This window comes from Mesoplodon bidens, assembly GCF_964165515.1.
Source record: "Mesoplodon bidens genome assembly, chromosome: 1".
NCBI lineage: Eukaryota > Metazoa > Chordata > Mammalia > Artiodactyla > Ziphiidae > Mesoplodon > Mesoplodon bidens.
Genome location: NC_138176.1, coordinates 103,833,396 through 103,851,881, shown reverse-complemented (window position 1 = coordinate 103,851,881; position 18,486 = coordinate 103,833,396). Strand labels below are relative to the sequence as shown.

Genomic DNA, 18,486 nt, shown 5'->3' with positions numbered 1-18,486 from the left:
CTGCCCCCGGGCAGTGGGGGCACACTCCCACAAGGACGGCTGCGCATTGACAGCTGTTGTCGAGCGGATTCATCACAGAAGATTCACCTGTCATTTGCAAAGCCCTGCGAAGCTATGCTGAGCTCCAGATGTGTTTAGAAAATGATGATTGCCGTTTCCATGACAACAGTCCTCGCACCTGGCTCTGGCCTCTACGTTCACGGCTCACTATTAGTGAGACTCTACCCCGAGTCGATGGGGACAAGGAGGCGGTGTGGAGGTGCGGGCCACGTCCCCCCTCGGCTGCTGGTGGCACGTTTGCCTGGAGCCTTGGACCCTGCCCTGGGGGAGGGCACACTGCTGATACAGGAAGGGGCAGAGCGGGGGGCTTCCCACAGGGAATCGGCCCCTCACAAGGTATCCCCCTCGAGACAACAGCGGTGATAGTTCGAGCCTTTGGCTCATGTGCGCTTATTCATTCCTCAAACGCGTCCTTCCTACCACAGGCCTGTCTCTGTTAGCTCATGACAGCTGCGTGAGGCTGGTACCGTTACTACCCCCATAAAATGTGTCCCTGTCTTAGTGGGCACAGAGACGTGAAGTGACTCGGTCATGGTCACACAGCTGGCGGGGGCAGCCTGGCTCCAAGGTCCATGTTTCCAGCCACTGCCGTGCCCTGCCTCTCCCCAGGCCCAGCGTGGTCCGGGATGCTCCTTTGCTTTGCCCGTCTACGAAGACCTGGACCGAGGCTCCGAGCAGGCTTTCTCGACTTCAGCGCTGTTGACATTTGGGGCCTGACGATTCTTTGTGGTGGGGGCCAACCTGTGCCCTGGAGGGTGTTGAGCAGCATTCCTGGCCTCCGGGCCCCTGGGGCATGACCCCCACCTTCCACGCCCAGTTGGGAGGACCAGAATTGTCTCCAGACTCGGCCAAAAGCCCCCGGGAGCAAAATGGCCCTGGTCGAGAGGTGCTGGCACAGAGCGTACCATGTGTGCCCGCGGTCACCCGCTAGGTGAGGGCCCAGAGTCAAAGCTGCATGGATCCAGCACTGGAAGGTGGTGTCGGCCCTGCTCTGCTGGGGATGGACTGAGGGGGCGGGAGGGGAGGGGTCTTGATGCCTCCTGAACTTGAGGAGGGAGCTTCCTCTTGGCTCTGATGCATTCAGGCGTTCGTTCACTGAGCTTTTCTCCGCCGCCAGCCTGGCTGGGCTCCAGGATCCTGAGATGGCTGGGAGGTCCCCTCTTCCCTCCCAGCCCTGGACCTTGGGGTTTGAGCCTGTTCTTCAGGTCTTTTCCAAAGTTGCCAGTGGATTTGACAGTGTGGTAAATTAAGAAATCTAGAGTTTGACCAACAGTTCTGTAGATATTAAATATTTTTTATTCTTAAAGATAACGTGATGGTGGGCTCTGCCCAGAAGGAGAGCAAATCCCTGTCAGAGCAGAGTCTGGAGAGCCCACGGTGCGTCAGGCGTGTCCCGGCAGCATCAGCACCTAGATGTGCAGGCTCTGCTGTCTTCATATGAGATCTGTCGCTGAATGTGACTGCCCCACCCCACCCCCCGGCTGGAAACAGGGCTCCACATGGAGAGGAAAGAGGCTTGTCCAGTGTGACCCCAAGAAGTAGGGCCAGGATTGGAGCCAGGCTACTGGACCTTGGGCCTCATTCTTTCATCTAGGGTAGGGGGGTCCCTGCCTGGCTGAGCCCGGGAGCTGCTTAGTCCCTCAGGGCACCCCCTGCTCGCCTCTGCTCAGCAGGGCCCTTTGGGATCCCCAAGGCCCCACCCTTGTCATGTCCCTGACACACACAGATACACACGGACATACTTGGCACACACACACACACAGACAAGACACATAGAGACACACACATGCAGCCACACACAGACACACGCAGAGACGGATAGACCTACATACACACATTTATGCACAGACACAGACACACTTACACAGACACACACAAATAGACTCACGCAGGGGCACACATTCACACAGAGACACATACACTCATGCATACACACGACACATCACACACACAGGCACTAACGCACGCATACATAGATACACTCATGCACACACACCCCTGCACACAGTCACATACAGATATACTTGTTTGCACACAGACATGTAGTCACACAAAGATACAAGTGCACATAATCAGACACAACACATGCACATAAGACACACGTATACGTACTCGATACAGACATGTTCACACACACGCACACCCCAGGCAGTGTGCCTGTCTCTGCCCCTGACGTCGCCTGGCCTGCTCCACCCCCTGGTCCTTCAGCACACGTGGCATTGACTGTGGGAGCCCCCGGTGTGGCTGCCCGTGGCTGGAGGGGTCGGGAGGCAGCAGGGCCGTGTACTGAGCACCCGTGACCCCAGGGGGGCTTGATCAGGGACGGGCGTGGCTGGAGGGGCAGGGGGGAGACCGGTCAGGGGCCCAGACCAGGCTGGGGGCCATGGGAGGGAGAGCACCCATCACCCGGGGATGAAGGCGCTTCCTGGGGCCCAGCTCCAACCTGGGCTGAGGCCAGGAGTACGAGCGCGGGTGGTCAGCATCCTCTGTCCGGGATGTGGCACAGATGGCCACAGGAGGAGCTCAGAAGCCAGGTCCAGAGGGCTTCCTCGGAGGGGCACCCCGGCAGGCGAGCGCTCGGAGGACAGGCATCGGGGCTCCAACCTCTCTAAAGAGGCACCTTTCCTGGGGTGGGGGCACAATTAGGTTCAAAGTCCACCTGCCAACAGAGCAGGACAGGCAAGGCCACCCAGAGCTCCTGCCATCATGGCACCCTCCTGCCCGGGCCATGCTTGGGGCAGTGCCCACTGCAGGGTGCCCCTGTGCAAGTCCACATCTGCTTCCGCAGGCCCATCTCTGGAAGGTGGGGCCTCTGTCTGGTTCATCCTGGTATCCCGGGCGCGCGGCCCAGGCTGCACGCAGTCGGCGCTCAATGCGCGCTCACACCGGCCATCGTGTAACGCCCGCAGCTGTACGGTTCCGTGTGTCCCGTCCCCCGGCCCGCTCTCACTGCCCCTGTGGTGTCTGAAGTCCCAGCGGTGCAGGGCCGCCACCATGCTCCTCTCACCCACGCCCACGAGGATGACGGCTGTGCTCCGTTCTTTCTTCCAGGTTGCAAGGGCTGCGGAGTGGAGATCAAAAACGGCCAGTCCCTGGTGGCCCTGGACAAACACTGGCATCTGGGCTGTTTCAAGTGCAAGACTTGCGGGAAACAACTGAACGCGGAGTATATCAGCAAGTGAGTGGGCGGGGCTCGCTGACCCTTCACCTGGGGGTGGGGCAGAGCTCTTCCTGTGCCCACCCTCCTGCATGCTCGGCCTTTCTCCTGACCTCCTGCCAGGTCCTATCATCTGTGCCAGGGGAAGAGCCCTGGCCGGGCCCCTCTGCCTACCAGCCTTGCTTCCTCAGTGTGGTTTGCAGAGACTCCCATGCTGTTTCTGTTCACTGGGACAGAGACGTCAGCGCTCCCACCTTTGACCTTGTAAAACACCTCCCCGCACCGCCCCTGGTGTCACCCTCGCCCCTGGAATTCGCCCCCCTTGCTGGTGCCTGCATCTCGCAGAATGCAAAGTGGACGTCAGCTGAGGCCGGCAGCAGAGCGAGGACGAGAGGGCTGACCGGGCTCAGGTGTCACGGGGGTGACAGCACAGCCCTGTCTTCTGCCGCGGGTCCATCGGCAGCTCCCGCTGGCCGACGCAGGGTCCCCGATGTGTGCTCAGGATGCAGCGATGGCTGGTTTGGGGTGCGGGGGGAGCACTGTTATCCAGAGGCAGTGGGAAGGGAGCTTCTGGGGATCGGGCTCTGAGCAGGGGCAGCTGCTCGGCCAGGAGTGGAGGTGCATTCTAATCCCTGGAGATCAGGAAACTTGAGTCAGGTGAGCCCCCAGACAGCACAGGGAAGGAAAGGGTTACAGGCTGAGCTCAAAGGAGCAGCTTCTCTGAGTGCAGAGCGGCTCCCTCCTGCCAGTTAGGGGCTTTTTTGGCAACTTCTATCAAAGACTATGCTAGTTCTTGATGCTCTGAGGGAATAGAACCATCACAGGAATTGACTGGGGTAAAAAACTGATGCAATAAAACTTCCGAGAATAAAACACACACACATACATGCATGCACACACATGTGCACGCGAGAGTGGGTGTACACTGGGGGAATCCGAATCGGGTCGCTGCATGTGCCAGTGTCAATTTCCTGGTGGACCTTGTACTCTAATTCTGTAAGATGTGAGCCTTGGGGAAACCTGGGGAAGGCCGTCCTGGTTTCTCTGTCCCGTTTCTCACAACTGTGTTTGGATCCACAATTATCTCAAAATCAAACATTGCCAGTGAGAGGCCCCACACCAAGATGAGCCTCTGTCCAGGCTGGGTCAGGCTGGGGGAGTTTCTGGCCGCTTGGGCCAGGACCTGTTGCCTCTGTCATAGTAAAGGGAAGGGGTGAGTGACACGCCAAGGCAGCCTTGGGGACAGAGCACTTAAAATAAAACAAAATGACGCCCAGCCCCCAGAGCGCTGCAGCCCCTCTCACCCACACAGCGTGTGTGTTACTTAGCAGCCTCCGGAACAGCCCGGAATTCATGATGAGGGCGTGGTGGTGTTGCCATGGAGACGTTATCTTTGAACCTCCTGGATTTGCTGCATGTACAGCCTTTTTTGGGGAGAGGTCAGGGCCCTGAGGTCAGGGCATTTGAAGGTGGACCCTAAGGGCCCGATATACATGTCCCCTCCCCTGTGGAAGGAAGGGCTGCTTCATTTCTGAGGCTGCAGAGAAACACCGAGACCTCACCCCTCCTGCCGGCATCTGTGTGACCCAGACAAGGTCCCGAGCTTTGAGGAAAAGAGGGCGCCACTAGCTGCAGTCTCCCAACAGCTTGAGAAATCTCACCTTCTCTTAGCAGCTGAGCAAAAATCAAAACCAAACTGGGGCTAACACGGCAACTTCAGCAGCGTGGGGTTGGGGGCGGGGGATGATGCACCAGAGTAACGCCCCCGACCCTGCACCCGCCATGCCAGTCGCCTCCACATCCAAGTCCCATTGGGCTGGACCTGGGGCCAGGGGGACAGCCCCAGTTGGCTATGACAATGACAATGGCCTCAGCCACCGAGTGCCAGGCGCCAGCCATACCTTGTCTTCCTTAGACCTTGCTCTTATCAATCCCACTTTACAGCCAGGAAGCTGAGGCCCAGACAGGTTAAGTGACAGCTGGGACTGGGCATTTGAGCGCAAGCCTATTCACTCACCACTGCCCAGCAGGGAGCACTGGCACCACCTACGACATCGTCACTGCCACCCGTCCCATGGTGTTGACCCCGTAATGATAATTAAGGAGCTCCGACTGCAGGCCAGATACTGTCCAGGCCTTGTGCCTGCGTTGTCTTCCATCCACCACCTGCAAACCAGCTGTCTCCGTACAGTTCAGTGAAGGGGGCTCAGCATTAAAGCAGCCCACCCACGGCTGCCCAGATATTCAGGAGCAGCACCCACGAGGGTGTCCCACTTGTCCCAATTTCCCAAAGCCACAAGCCACGCGTGTGGCGCGTAGTTACGCCCGCCATTGCTGTGCGCGGGGAGCACGGATGCATCGCTCCTTCCTGCGCAGCCTGATGCCCCTCGCCCCTCGGGTTTCGAGAGCAGGAAGCTCCCAGCCACGCCCAGGAGGGTGAGGGTCGGTCCCAAGGCACACCTGCCACTTGGCATCTTGTCACCCTCAGACCTGGTCTCCAACGTGGGCGGCTTTGTCACAGCCCCTTGTCGGCTCACGTTTTTCTCCAGGCCCCAGACCCCTTTCAGAATGAACAGGAAGCCACCCGATGGGTAAATAGACTATTTCCCACCCCGGAGTTAAACATCGGACAGAATGAACTGGAAGGAAGAGCCACGTCTGCGGAAACGTCGTTTATTTCCCAGATGCAGCTTTGATTCCTTGGGCTCAGCCTTTGGAGCCCTCCACCAGCCCTCGCTCGCCCCCTGGGCAGGCGGCCCCACCTCTTGCACCTCAGTTTGTCCACCTGTGAAATGGGGTGATCTTTGTGGTATTCCTCGTGGGGCTGCCCTGATGACCGAGGGGCCGTGCTGGTGCCCATAAGTGCCCCATACACGCTGTTCAAGGGCTGTGCTGTTATCCAGAGTAGGAGGAAGTGGGCGTTTGCCCCTTGGACGTGGCCGCTCTCGTTGGCGAGGACTCTGAGGGCTTGGGGGTCCTGGGGGTGCCCCCGCCATCCTGACTCCCGGCTCTGTTGCAGGGACGGGCTGCCCTACTGTGAGGCCGACTATCACAACAAGTTCGGGATCCGCTGTGATGGCTGTGAGAAGTACATCACGGGGCACGTGCTGGAGGTAAGGAGGCCAGGCTGGAGGCTGTGAGCGTGACACTCGCCCGCTCTAAGTCCTTCTCTGGGCACTGGGGCCTGCCCGCCCCCTAGGAGTTAACAGAGAGGATAAGAGGGTGCCTCTCGTGGCGTCTGCGGCGTATATTTGTGCAGGAACCTGCACCCCTGAACCTTTGCCTCCCAGCTCTGCCAGAGGACACCTTCCAGGGTCTGCCCAGTGAGTGCCACCTCCTCCAGGAATATTTCCCTGCAATACTCTCTCACCTGTGCCCTTTACACATTGACAGAGAGGTGGGAAGAACTTGCAATCCTGGTTCAGCCCTTTGGCATCTAGATGGGAAATCTGAGGCTTGGCAGGTTGAAAAGGGAGCCTGGGAGGCAAGGCTGGGTCCACAGAGGCGGCCAGGTCACCCAGCGACTTCAGGTTGGGGCATTTCTGGGGTGCTGACAGGTGCGTTTCTTGGTCTGGGTGGTAGTTACACGGGTGTGTCCCTTTGTGAAAATAACACGTGTTATGCACTTTACTACATTTGTTCAGTAAGATCAATCCCATGGGGTGAACAGGACCAAATCCACGCCCCTGATGCTCTGGCCCAGCCTGCCCCTCCCGGGCTCTGCGCTGGGGCGGGTGGATGGGCCGTCCCTCGACGAGCATATGGTCTGTTGGGGAGGGCAGAGGTAACCAGAGGACCTGGGGGAGGGGGAGGGGGCAGCGCACTGGGAGAGGAGGGCCCCGACCCAGCCAAGGGGCGTGGGAGCCTTTTCCAAGGGGGATCACAGAAGCAGCCTCTGGGGGTGGGAAGAGAGGTTGGGGTCTGAGGCTGCAGTGCCCAGGCCACCCTCCCAGACAAGTGCTTCTGAACCCTGGAAAGCCTGGGTCGGATTTGCATACTAGAGAGCTTCCTCAGGCTGCCGCTGAGGCTGGACTTGAGGCCAGAGGCCGGGAGGCCAGCCAGGAAGCGCTGGGCATTCCCGCATCCCCAAGGACTCCTGCCCTGCCCGCCCCACAGCTCCAGCCCAGCCGTAGCATGGCTCAGAATGCCTTGGTGAATTGCACGTTGAGCACTGAGCTGCTTTTCTTGATATTACACTTGACATCAGAGCTGCAGGGAGAGAGTTGCCCCAGGGCCTCAGCTCCAGGTAGCGGGGAGGAGAAGGGGGTGGCCACACCCACCCAGAGGGCAGTGAGGCCCTCCCCACCATCTCCCCATTTCCCAGATGCCACAGTGGGAATGGTCCCAGGCTCTGTGCAGAGCTGTGCCCTTCTACGCCCAGAGGCCCCTGCGGGGGGCTGTGATTACACCCTCATTGACTGTAGAGAGTTTGCAAAGCACAAATAAGGGGGCAAGTCACTGACATGCGATCATATTTAGCTGAACTTTTTGGCTGGATTCCTTCCAGTTTTTTCTCTCTCAACATGTCAGAGTTGGCATCAAACCATTTATACATTATATCCTGATTTTTTTCAACTCCCGTGTCCTATTTAATAGATTCCTATGTTTTTGTTTTGTGTTTTAGGGGTCTTTTTGTAAACAGCTTTATTGGAATATAGTTCACATACCACACAATTCACCCGTGTAAAGTGTGTGATTCGGTGGTTTTTAGTATCTTCACAGAGCTGTGCACCCATCCCCACAGTCCATTTGAGGATGTTCTCATCACCTCAAGAAGAAGCCTGTACCCCTGAGCTATTCCTCCCCTACAGCCTGAGCCCGTGGCAGCCACCAATCTACTTTGGTCTCTGTAGAGTTCCCTGTTCTGGACACGTCCTATAAATGGAATCATCCACTATGTGTTCCTCTGTGATTGACATCTGTCTCACAAGATAACATTTCCAGGTGCATCACACATAAGAGTGTTTCAGTGTTGCATCGTATTTCATTGTAGGAGTAGACCAGAATGTTTTAGGCTGATCATTCATTGTTGGACATGGCACCGTTTTTCCACTTTTTTACTACGATAAATAACACTGAGATGAACATCTTTTTTATTGCATTTATAGTTTTCCTTAAGATTAATTCACAGAAGTGTAGAAACTGAGCCAACAACCATGAACTTTGTAAGGGTTCTTGACACTTATAAATTGCTTTCCAGAAAGTTTATTCTGATTTACATGCTTATCAACAGAGCACGATCTTTCCCATCTCCCACCCTGGGTGTAATCTTTATGAAATCCTATGTCAAGTTGATAGGGGAGAACGTGGGGCTTCGCTGTTGTTTGCTTCCCTCCCACCCCTAGTGGTGCCGGGTCTTCTTTGTCATTTTTAGCCAATCAGAGTTCTTGCATTTCAGTTATCTTCCATCAGCATTGCCTGTTTATACACTGGGGGCTCCATGTTTTTCTGACGGAGTTGGGCGGGTGGTCACGTGATGAGACTGTTGACCTCTCATCTGCTGAACATCTTGTATGTTTTTCTTGGGTGGTGATCACGCCTCATGTTTGTACCCCCATCCTCTGAACGTACACGAAGGATGCGTCCTCCCCCGGTACCCCACGGTGACGTCTCACCTGGCCCTCCTGTCTCTCCAGGGCTCTCTCCTCACCCAGACCCTGCTGCAGACCCTGCTCTGGGGGAGTCTGGGCACCCGCCACCTCCGGCAGCAGCACTGAGGCTTCTGGAGGATTCCCCCGGCCAGGGCCCCACCTGCCACAGTGCCTGGCAGTTCAAGCCTGTTTCTCTCTGTTCCCCCAAAAGACTATTCCAGACCTTCTTCGCTCTCCTGGGCTGCTCCCCTCCCACCCCAGCCAGCCAGCCAGCCACAATGACCTTGTCTAAGATTTAACAGAGAGAGGGTCAGACGTCACTCAGGGCTGCGAAGCTTCTACCCCACCCACTCCTGCTCTTCCTGACGGAGGCTCTGTCTCTCCTCCCAGCCACAGCCCCCGACCCTGTGCTCCGGTCCGAACCCCGCCCACCTCCTCTGGAGCCTTACCCTGCCATCTCCTTTCCTCCCTGGGGGCCACAAGCCACCCTCCTGTTGGCTTGCTGAAACAGCTCAAGTCGCCTCCATTTAAAGAGATAGAAACCTGTCACTCTCACCTGTCCAGGTCCGCCAGCCACTGCACTGCCTCTTCAAGCAGCGCCCCAGAGCGCCAGCCCCCTCCCCCCCTGCTTGGTGCCCTCACTCTGTGGGCTCATGTCTGTGTGTCTGGGAGAGCGTGTGCTGGGCTCTCGTCCACTCGCAGGGCCGAGCCCACTCGAACCCAGGAGGCCCAGCTCGCGGTGCCTCTTCTTCGCCTGACCGCCTGGCCTCTCCCTGTGTAGATGTTGGTTTGTGCTCCATTTCACGCCACGCTGTGATACCTGATGGCCTAAGCGGGGAGCATCTTAGGCTCTGTGGGCTGGGCAGTTGTCGCTACAGGTGTGTGACTGTAGCCTGGCCTGCTTCCGGCACCCTTTAGGGTGGGCGGGACATGCCAGCCCGGGCGGCCTGCCCTGCCTCCCCTGGTCCTGACCCTGAGCCAGCACTGTGCCTGCCGAGGCCTGTCCAGAGACGTCACCAGAACCTCCTTGGGGATCTGAGGGGTTGTGTCTGTGGAGTGTCCCCCAGCTCCGCGCCGGCCACGAGGTAGCTGATGGGGGGTGGAGACTGCACTACTGTCATTGGGCCATCAGCGGGCCTCCCCCTGATGGATTGGGTGGGGAGGGCAGGGGTCACCCCGTCTGCAGTGTTAGCGTCCCTGGTACTTAATGGGCCAAATACAGACTCGGGGCGTTTGGGACCTGTGGATGGGGCCCCTCTGGCGCACTCGGGTTTATCCTCAGGAAGGGACCCCTTAATTGTGAGGACCAGGAGAAAAACAGGTCTGGCTGGGGTGGAGGATAAAGAGCCTCCCAGGGAAGATGAATGCTTTTGTTTTCGCCCCTGTGGGCGGGCGAGCTCCGCGGTGTGTAGCAGTTGAGTCAGCGGGACCTGCACAGCTCTGAGCATCCTCCTCGAAGAGGCGGCAGCTGCGGGCAGGCGGGCGGGGACAAGCTGGCTCCACAGAAGGGAGCAGCCACCGTGCTGGCACCACCTGGGCTCGGCCCAGAGCGTGCTGGCACCCAGCTGGGCGTGCAGCGGGCTCTTGAGGGGCGGCAGGTGGCAGGGGACAGGACCTAAAAAAGAAAGAGAAGGATCCAGACCACTGGCTGGAGGGTGAGGGCATCTCTGTGCCCCCACTCTGTGCTCCTGTCCTCACGGTCACACTGCCTGTTCCTGCCAGCCTGTCCCGGGTGCGGGGCTGGACAGGGGCCGAGGGGCCGACTGCTCGGACTGGGCTCTGGTGCCAGGACCCCGTGCAGGTAGGAAGCTCCCTGGGCTGATAGGGAGGCCACACTGGCTGCAGGTGGGTGGGATTGCAGGGAGCGGGGCAGATCAGCCAGGTGCAAGACCCCCAAGGCACCTGCCACCCCACCCCGATTTGCCTCCTAAGGTGCTTTCCTCTCTGGAGACTGAGTAAGAGAGCAGCCCGGGCCCCTTCCCCGCCCCCTGCAGAAGCCCTCAATCTGTGCCGCGTCTGTGTGCACTGGGCCCGGTGCCATCTTATGCTGGGCGCCCGCCCATGAACTGTGCATTTGGTGGTAGTGCAGTTCCCCCCACTCCCTCTATCACTCTAAATATTTAGCATCCTCTGCTGCATGTTTTCCTGCATCCTGCGTGTCTGGGGTGTCTGTCCTGATGAGCCTGCTCCATGCCAGGTCTGGGTGTGGGAGCGTCCTGGGTCCGGTGGGGACCTGGGAGGGGCTGACACAAGCCCCCTTCCCATCGCGGGGTTGGCTGGCTGGGAGGGGGGGTGCAGGACGAGGAGCAGAGGTAGGGGGCTGGGAGCAGCCCTGCTGCAGTGCTGGCTCCTGGGGATGGAGTCTCTCCACAGAGAGAGCTGGAAGGTGGCTGTGAATTACCAGGGGACAGTGGTCTAAGCAGATCAACCAGACCAGAGCTGGATGAGCGGAGGGGGAGTTGAGTGAAAGGGAGTCCCTGGCCGAGTCCCTGCCATCACCTTGCTCTGTACTGGTTCTCACAGTATTAGCAGAACAGGTGGGCGGGGGTGGGGAATGGGGTGCGTCTTGCTCAGCCCCATCCTCCTTAAAACCCTGGCGGGGCCGCTGTCTGAGCCCCACCTGCCTCCTGCAGCCTGGCTGTCTCCCTGGTAACGAGAAGCCCAGGGTCCCCCTGGGACCACTAATTAATCCCTTCCTCCCTTTATTCCTTCCTCTGTGCTTCCATCCCTCCCTCCCTCCTTCTTCCCTTCCTCCGCTTCTCCATCCACCACTCACCTTCCTGAAGGCTCACTGTGTCCCAGCCTGGCCTGGGGGCGGAGTTCCCGGTGAGGACTGTGGCAGGGGTCCCCCTGCCTGACCTGGAGAAGCCCTGGAGGGAGGGGGCGGCCAGCTGAAAGTTTCTCCATTTCAAATCGACCCTGTCCTGCGACTCCAGACGCTGGTGTGTTTATTTCTTCCTCTTTTCTCCTTGGCACTTCCTTTTCACCCTCCTAAGCCAGCAGGACTTTTATCACTGGGAGAAAACAAACGCTGAGTTCCGAACAAATAAAGGCCTTTCCTAAGGACAGAGGTTAAGTCAACTTCCCAAGACCCCAGCTTCTCTCTCCCTTTTTAAAACTTAATGAATGTGTTTATTTTAAAAACACTCTCAGAGGGAATACCTGTTTATCATAAAAGAAAAATCATCCATAATGAATGTCATCACCCAGAAAAACTACCGTTAGCATTTAGACTTCATCCTTTTAGATAGTGTGCCCACACACAGACACACGGACACACACACACACAAAGACACACAGATATACATAGACATACACACAGACACAGAAATACTCACAGACTTACACACATAGACACAGACACACACAGAGACACAGAGATACACACGGACACACAGACACACAGATACACAGATACACACACATAGAGACACACACAGGGACACAAAAATACACATGCATATATACACAGACACAGAGACACAAAAATACACACGCACATACACAGACTCACACACACACACACACACACACACACACACACACGCTGACTTGCCTTCAGCATGACGCCACGTCCCTGCTCAGCACCCAGCAAGGATCAGTGTCTTCTGTCCTTGTCCTTGACCATCGGTCCGTCAGCGCATTCCCAGGCATCTGGGTTGAGGAAGCCCGGCAAGGGCGCCAGGCCGACGTCCTTACTGCAGGACTTCTCAGAGCCTTGATAGCTGACGTGCCTGGAGGTGGAGTATGTTACCTCTCTGCTCCCACACTCACTGGTCAGAACCCCCCGTCCTCTAGGACCCCGTTATGTATGCCTGGAGGGTACTGTTTTCTCGTTCAGAACATCTTTATAGGACAGCCCCTCTGCGTACAGCTCTGCTCTAGGACCTGGGACAGCAGAGAATGAGGGGGCAAGGCTTAATCCTGGAGCGGTCACCCCAGTCCTGGAGCTGGGGAAGAGAGAGGAACAGAGCCCATACAGAGTCAGGGAGCCACGCCAGCCTCCATGTGGTCCCCCGAGACCCTGAGTCCAGAATGAGACCCCGAGCTCAGAGCAAGCCTGTCCCAAGGCCTGTGGCGTCAGCAATGGGGAGGGGGCAGGGCTGAGTCAGGGGTTCTGGAGAGGGTCTTTGCTGACATGGCACAGAGCTGGGAGGGTCTGGGGTTGCAGACCCCTCTATGAGGGCTGCCAGATGCTCCCCCCCGCCCCCCACCTACTGCATCCTTCCTGCTAAAGATTTTGATTAGCTTCTCGGTAAATTTCATTTGATCGGTGCACTCTGAAGATTAGGCCTTTTAAGATCTGGTTCCAGTTCTGGTCATTCACAAAGGAGACTAAAGCTTCAAATTGGGGGATGCGCCAGGAGCAGCCACTGGGAGCTGGCTGGTCTGGGCTGGGGGCTGTGCGTCCTGCAGCGGGGACCCAGGGGAGGGCTCAAAAGCAGGCGGAGGCACAGCCGGTTCTCCAGGAAATGGAAGAGGCCATGGATGGCTTTAGGGAAGAAAAGGGAGTGCCTGCTTCCGATGGGGTAGGGGAGGTCCATCCCTCCGTGCTTCCCACAGCTGGGGGAGGGGGGAGGGGTTGGCTGCTCCTCTCTGCAGGGAGGGGAGGGAGTTTCTGGAGCCCAGAGACACTACCACATCTCCACAGTGCCAGCCCGGTCCCTAATGTCCACGGTAGGGCCGCGCTCAGTACCCTCCACTCTGCCTGGGTACCGCTGAGGAACAGCGCTTGCTCTGTGCCCCCGGAGGCTGCGTTCCTAATGAGCCTGGTTCTGTCTGATTAAAGATGACAGCCACTTGTCAGAAGGCACAAGACATCGTTTTCAAACCACGCACTGCAAAATCTCATGGGCTTTTGATACACTTTTAAAATCTGCGCCATCTTGAGTCCCACCTGGGTCAGGGGCTGCGCTGCCTCCCGGACTGGGGGCTGGGGTGATGGCACAGATGACTAAGGCCCTTCTAGGACAGTTGTGGGGAGGAAAGGGCTCTGATGGAGCAGGGGCTGCTGCTGGGTGCCGATCACGTGGAACGCCCCGGCCACCGTGGCCACTGCGAGACAGAGCAGAGCAGCAGTGGGGGTTGATGCAAGGGGTGAGGACACTTTTATTTTTGACTTCATGAGCCTGTCTTGGTCGGCTTGGGCTGCCATGCTATGAACTGCGAGGCTTCAACAACAGACAGGTATTTCTCACGGCTCTAGAGGCTGGAAGTCCAAGATCAAGGTGCCAGTCCACTGGGTTCCTGGCTTGGAGATTGTCCCCCTCTCCCTGTGTCCTCCCATGGCAGAGAGCTCTGCTGTCTCATCTTGTAAGGACACTAGTGTCCTTATAAGACATCATGGGGGCCCCATGTGGCTTTTCATGGCTGAATAATGTTCCATTGTGTTTCTCACACTCACATTTGGACATTTGGGCTGGTTCCACCTTCTGGCTATTGGGAATAATGCTGCTGTGAAGATTTATGTACGCATTTTTGTGTGGACCCATGTTTTTATTTCTTTTGTTCTCTTCCTTTTTCTTAAATACCTAGGAGTGGAATTGCTGGGTTGTATGGTAGTTCTGCGTTTAACTTTTGGAGGCACTGACAAAGTGTTTTCCGCAGTGGCTGCACCATTTTACATCCCCACCACCGATGTGCAAGGGTTCCAATTTCTCCATATCCTCACTGGCACTTGTTATTTTCCGTTTGGTTTTGTTTTAATTATAGTCGCCCTCGTGGTGTGAGGTGGTGTCTCATTGTCGTTTGGATTTGCCTTTCCTTAATGACAGTGATGTTGAGCATCTTTGATTTGCTTCTTGGCCGTTCCTGTATCTTCTTTGGGAAAAAAAAGTCAGTTCAAGCCGTTTGCCTATTTTTTAACTGGACTGTTTGTCTTTTTGTTGTTGAGCTGTAAGAGCTTTTTATATATTCTGATCCTAAACCCTTATCAGATCTATGATTTGCAAATATTTTCTCCCATTCTATAGTTTGTCTTTTCACTTTCTTGATAACGTCCTTTGATGCACAAAAGTTGTTAATTTTTATGAAGTCCAACTTATCTATTGTGTTGTTGCCGCTCACGCTTTCCATGTCATATCCGAAAATCCACTGCCAAATCTGGGGTCAGCAAAATATACCCCTGTGTTTTCTTCTGTGGTTTTATACTTCTGTGGGAAAACTCTTTTACTGGCATGTAACACACAGAGGATTCCATGAATCTCACACAGTGGACACACCCAAGCCACCAGCACCCAGACCAAAAAAACACATGCCCAGCACCCCAAACAGCCCACTGGGGCCCCCAAGGCAGCCACCACTCTGACTCTGACCATATAGATTCATTTGCCTCATTTTGAACTTTGTAAAAATGGAATCCATGCTGCAGTGTGTCTGGTTTCCTTCCTCAGCCTTGAGTCTGTTCTAGGCCTCCAAGTTTATTGCTCAGGGTGTGGGGTTTGGGGGTGCGTGGGCATGGGGTGCACACCACAGAGTCAGGGAGCCCCCCAGCTGGGGACAGAGGCCACAAAGGCCAGACTCCTGGGCACCAAGCCTGGCTCCACCCCCTCCTGCTGTGTGACCTTGCTCAGCTTCCTCCACCTCTCTGTGCCCTGATGGAAACAAAGATAGTCATGAACCTCACAGGCTGTCACAGACTGAAGACCAGTTAGTGTGTGAAAGGGCTTCTTGCCTCTCCCTGTAGAATTAAGCGGTATCCCCGTTGCTGCTATTTTTGGAGACCGGGGGCGTTTGCCAGCTGCTGGGTTGGGGGGTGCTTTCCAGAGGGAAGAGTGTGGACGCTGGGCCGACCCCTGGCGGTGGCCGCAGGGCTGTTTCTCTGCTCAGCCTTAATTCTCATTGGTCGGGCTGGGGTTTCAAGCCTGTCCTCTTACAGACTGTCCCCATGGCTTTCTCTCTCCACCTGACTCACGTGTAGACATGCCGTGTAGATGTGCTGTGTAGACAACAGTGTGTGCTTTCTCCCCCAGGTGGCTGTCACAGAACTCCTGCTGTTTGATGTCATGAGGGTGGGTTGTCCCCCCGACCCAGAGTGAAGGGGGTGCCTGCCTGAGGAAGGTGTGAGGACAGGTCAGAGGTCACAGTGTTTAAAGTGCATGAGTCCTCAGTTGACACCTGGGACCTGATAACAGGTGGTTTCTATTAAAGCGACAGCGCTGTTCCAATCCCCTGTCTGTACCTCAAGGATGGAGCTGCTCTGACCGCTCGGCATTTTAAGGCTGAAATGGCAGCTTCACCCTCACTCTGCCTGGGCCCGGTGCTGCAGTGTGACCTGCTTCCCAGGTAGATTCCTGAGACTAGGGGTTCCTGCAATGGCCCCGTGCCAGGCCCTGCCCTCGGAGGTTCACTGTCTAGTGGGGAAGAATCACCCGAAATAATTGTCAAACCCTGTGAAAATGGGGCTGTGGGAGCCCAGAGCAGGGAAGCAATCAGGGGAAGCTTCCAAGAGGAGGTAGCATTGGAGATGAGATCGGGAACATTCCAGGTGGTCCCGGGTGTGAGAGTGGGGAGGGCAGTCCCGGTGGAAGGGGCTGCAGGTGCAAAGGCCCGGAGGCTGCAGAGCTGGCAGGACTGAGCACTCAGCATTCTCACGCTTCCCCGAAGCATCCCTTTGCCTGGAGACATGGGTGGGCCATGCAGACTGGCACTTCCGGTCCCACGCAGGAAGGGAGTCTGTTCTGGATTCTTCCTCCCTGATACTCAGGGGTCCCCTCGGGCCTGGTTTGCACCAAAGGCACCGGTGGGGAAGGGGAAGGAAAGTGAGGTGCTTGTAATGAATTTGCACCCCATTACTTACTGATTCAGGAGAGTATTACTAATTCAGTTTCAGAGAATGGTGATTAACCTTCACATCTCAGGAAAGAGTGAGGGGGGTTACATCCACATTTAGCAGCAGGCTGCAGCTGCACCCAACCCAGGTGAAGGAATAGTCACCATACAGTCATGCTGAAGACAGCATTTTGGGGTGATTTTTTTGGTACCATGTAGAAATAAGCCAAACTTGCCAATGTCCTTTGTTTTGGTTATTTCGGTATTAATATTTTAATCGAATTGAATGGGTTTCAAGAATGATAAAAACAGCAAAACGCTCATTGAGAAAATTGAGCGATACAGAGAGACAAAAAGAAAATGATCTATCACTTGCACCCCACCTGTCCTGTCCCTCCATCTGGGTAAATAACATTAGGTCCTCCCTCCCCGCCCCACCAAGATACAGAGGTGCATGGGACCTGGCCCCCCTCTGCCTTGTGGGTGGGGCAGACCCATCCACCCCTGAGCCGGGAGGAGCGGACGACACAGCTGCCCTCCTGGAGGCCGGTCTCTGCTCCCAGGCGTGGCCCCAGCGGGCAGGGGCCACATTCACACACCCTGGACGGCCCAGGGCACCACCGGTCCCGTCCCATCCCCCTGGGTGTGGGCTCTCCACCCCACAGCCCGCCTTCCTGCCTCACCTGAGCACCTGCGTGAGGATACACCATGCCCTGAGCAGAAACGCCTGTGCTTTGTGCTTTTTCCAGGCGGGGGAGAAGCACTTCCACCCTCTGTGTGCGCTATGTGTCGGGTGCGGCCGGATGTTCACGGAAGGCGAGGAGATGTATCTGCAAGGTAAGAAGAAGAGCGTGCTGCTTGGGACCCGAGGGCACCAAACAGGTGGCTCCCGGACCCACGCCCTGTGCTGGGTGTGCCCTGGCGTGTCAGCGAGCTTTCCCGCTAGTTAGGGAACCCCGCCCCCCAGCAGGGATGGGGGTCCAGGGCCCAGCAGGCTCTCCCCACCAAGCACCCGCCAGCGTCGGCAGAGTGACAGCCTGCCTGGTTTTGCATTGTCCATCCACGTGATGTCTGTGAACCTGAGATGGATGAGATAAGAGAAAGGCCAAATTCAAGAGCAGGATCCAGGAGTGTTGGAAATTTGGGTCCCAGTAAACAAACGTAAATGGGTGTGGTCTGTGGTGTCTGTGGTCGCTTCAAGCCTGTCCTGAAAGCCCCTCAGCCCAGGGTCCCTGTCTCAGGGCTTTCCCCCGCACTACCCTCCCTTGATTGATGAGGGAGTGTGGAGACTACCGGCCACTCCTGAGGCTTTTTTCCTGGTCAAGGGAGTCACCAAAGTGTCGGTAAAGAGAGTTCTGGAGAAAAACATAGCCAACCTTCTAACCCATTTCGTGGCATTTCATGGGAAATCCCCAACCCATTCACCATTAAAATACTAATAATAACAATAGAATAAAGGCGAGGCGTTCTGTGACCACCAGACCTGGAGAAGCAGTTGCCCCCTCCCTCCTTCTGCAGTCACCCTGTTCAGCTCGTTGCTGCTTTTGTTCAAAAAATTGCACCAACACTCCGACCGGAGCACCCAGCTCCCAGCTATTGCTTTACATGTTTATTAACCGGGGTGCTATAGCAGTTCTCCTTCGAGCTACACTTAGTTTTATCACCTTGAAGACCCACCCCATCCCTGTGGCTTATTCATTCCCAAGCCTCGATAAAGAAAGATTATATGGACACTTGTCAAAACGGTAGGAAGACGGTATTCAGGACATGGCAGGAGGGGAGGGGGATCAGGCCAACTCCGAATTCCACAAGGATGGGGGATTTATAGCCAAGGAGCGGGTGGGGATTAGGGGGGGACGGGTGGATGGAAAATTACCAAGAGGAAAGGCCGAGAAGGATTCCTGCTGA

General features: G+C 56.4%; 1 protein-coding gene across 1 annotated transcript in view; it reads left to right on the top strand.

Annotated features, from left to right (window-relative positions):
- The window catches only part of ABLIM2 (actin binding LIM protein family member 2), a 156,171-nt gene that overhangs the window by 61,345 nt on the left and 76,340 nt on the right, over positions 1-18,486 (top strand). The window contains exons 5-7 of the mRNA XM_081229099.1: positions 3,112-3,238; positions 6,237-6,330; positions 17,328-17,415. Coding sequence (XP_081085225.1) covers positions 3,112-3,238; positions 6,237-6,330; positions 17,328-17,415 — 309 coding nt within the window. The remainder of the gene's footprint in view (positions 1-3,111; positions 3,239-6,236; positions 6,331-17,327; positions 17,416-18,486) is intronic.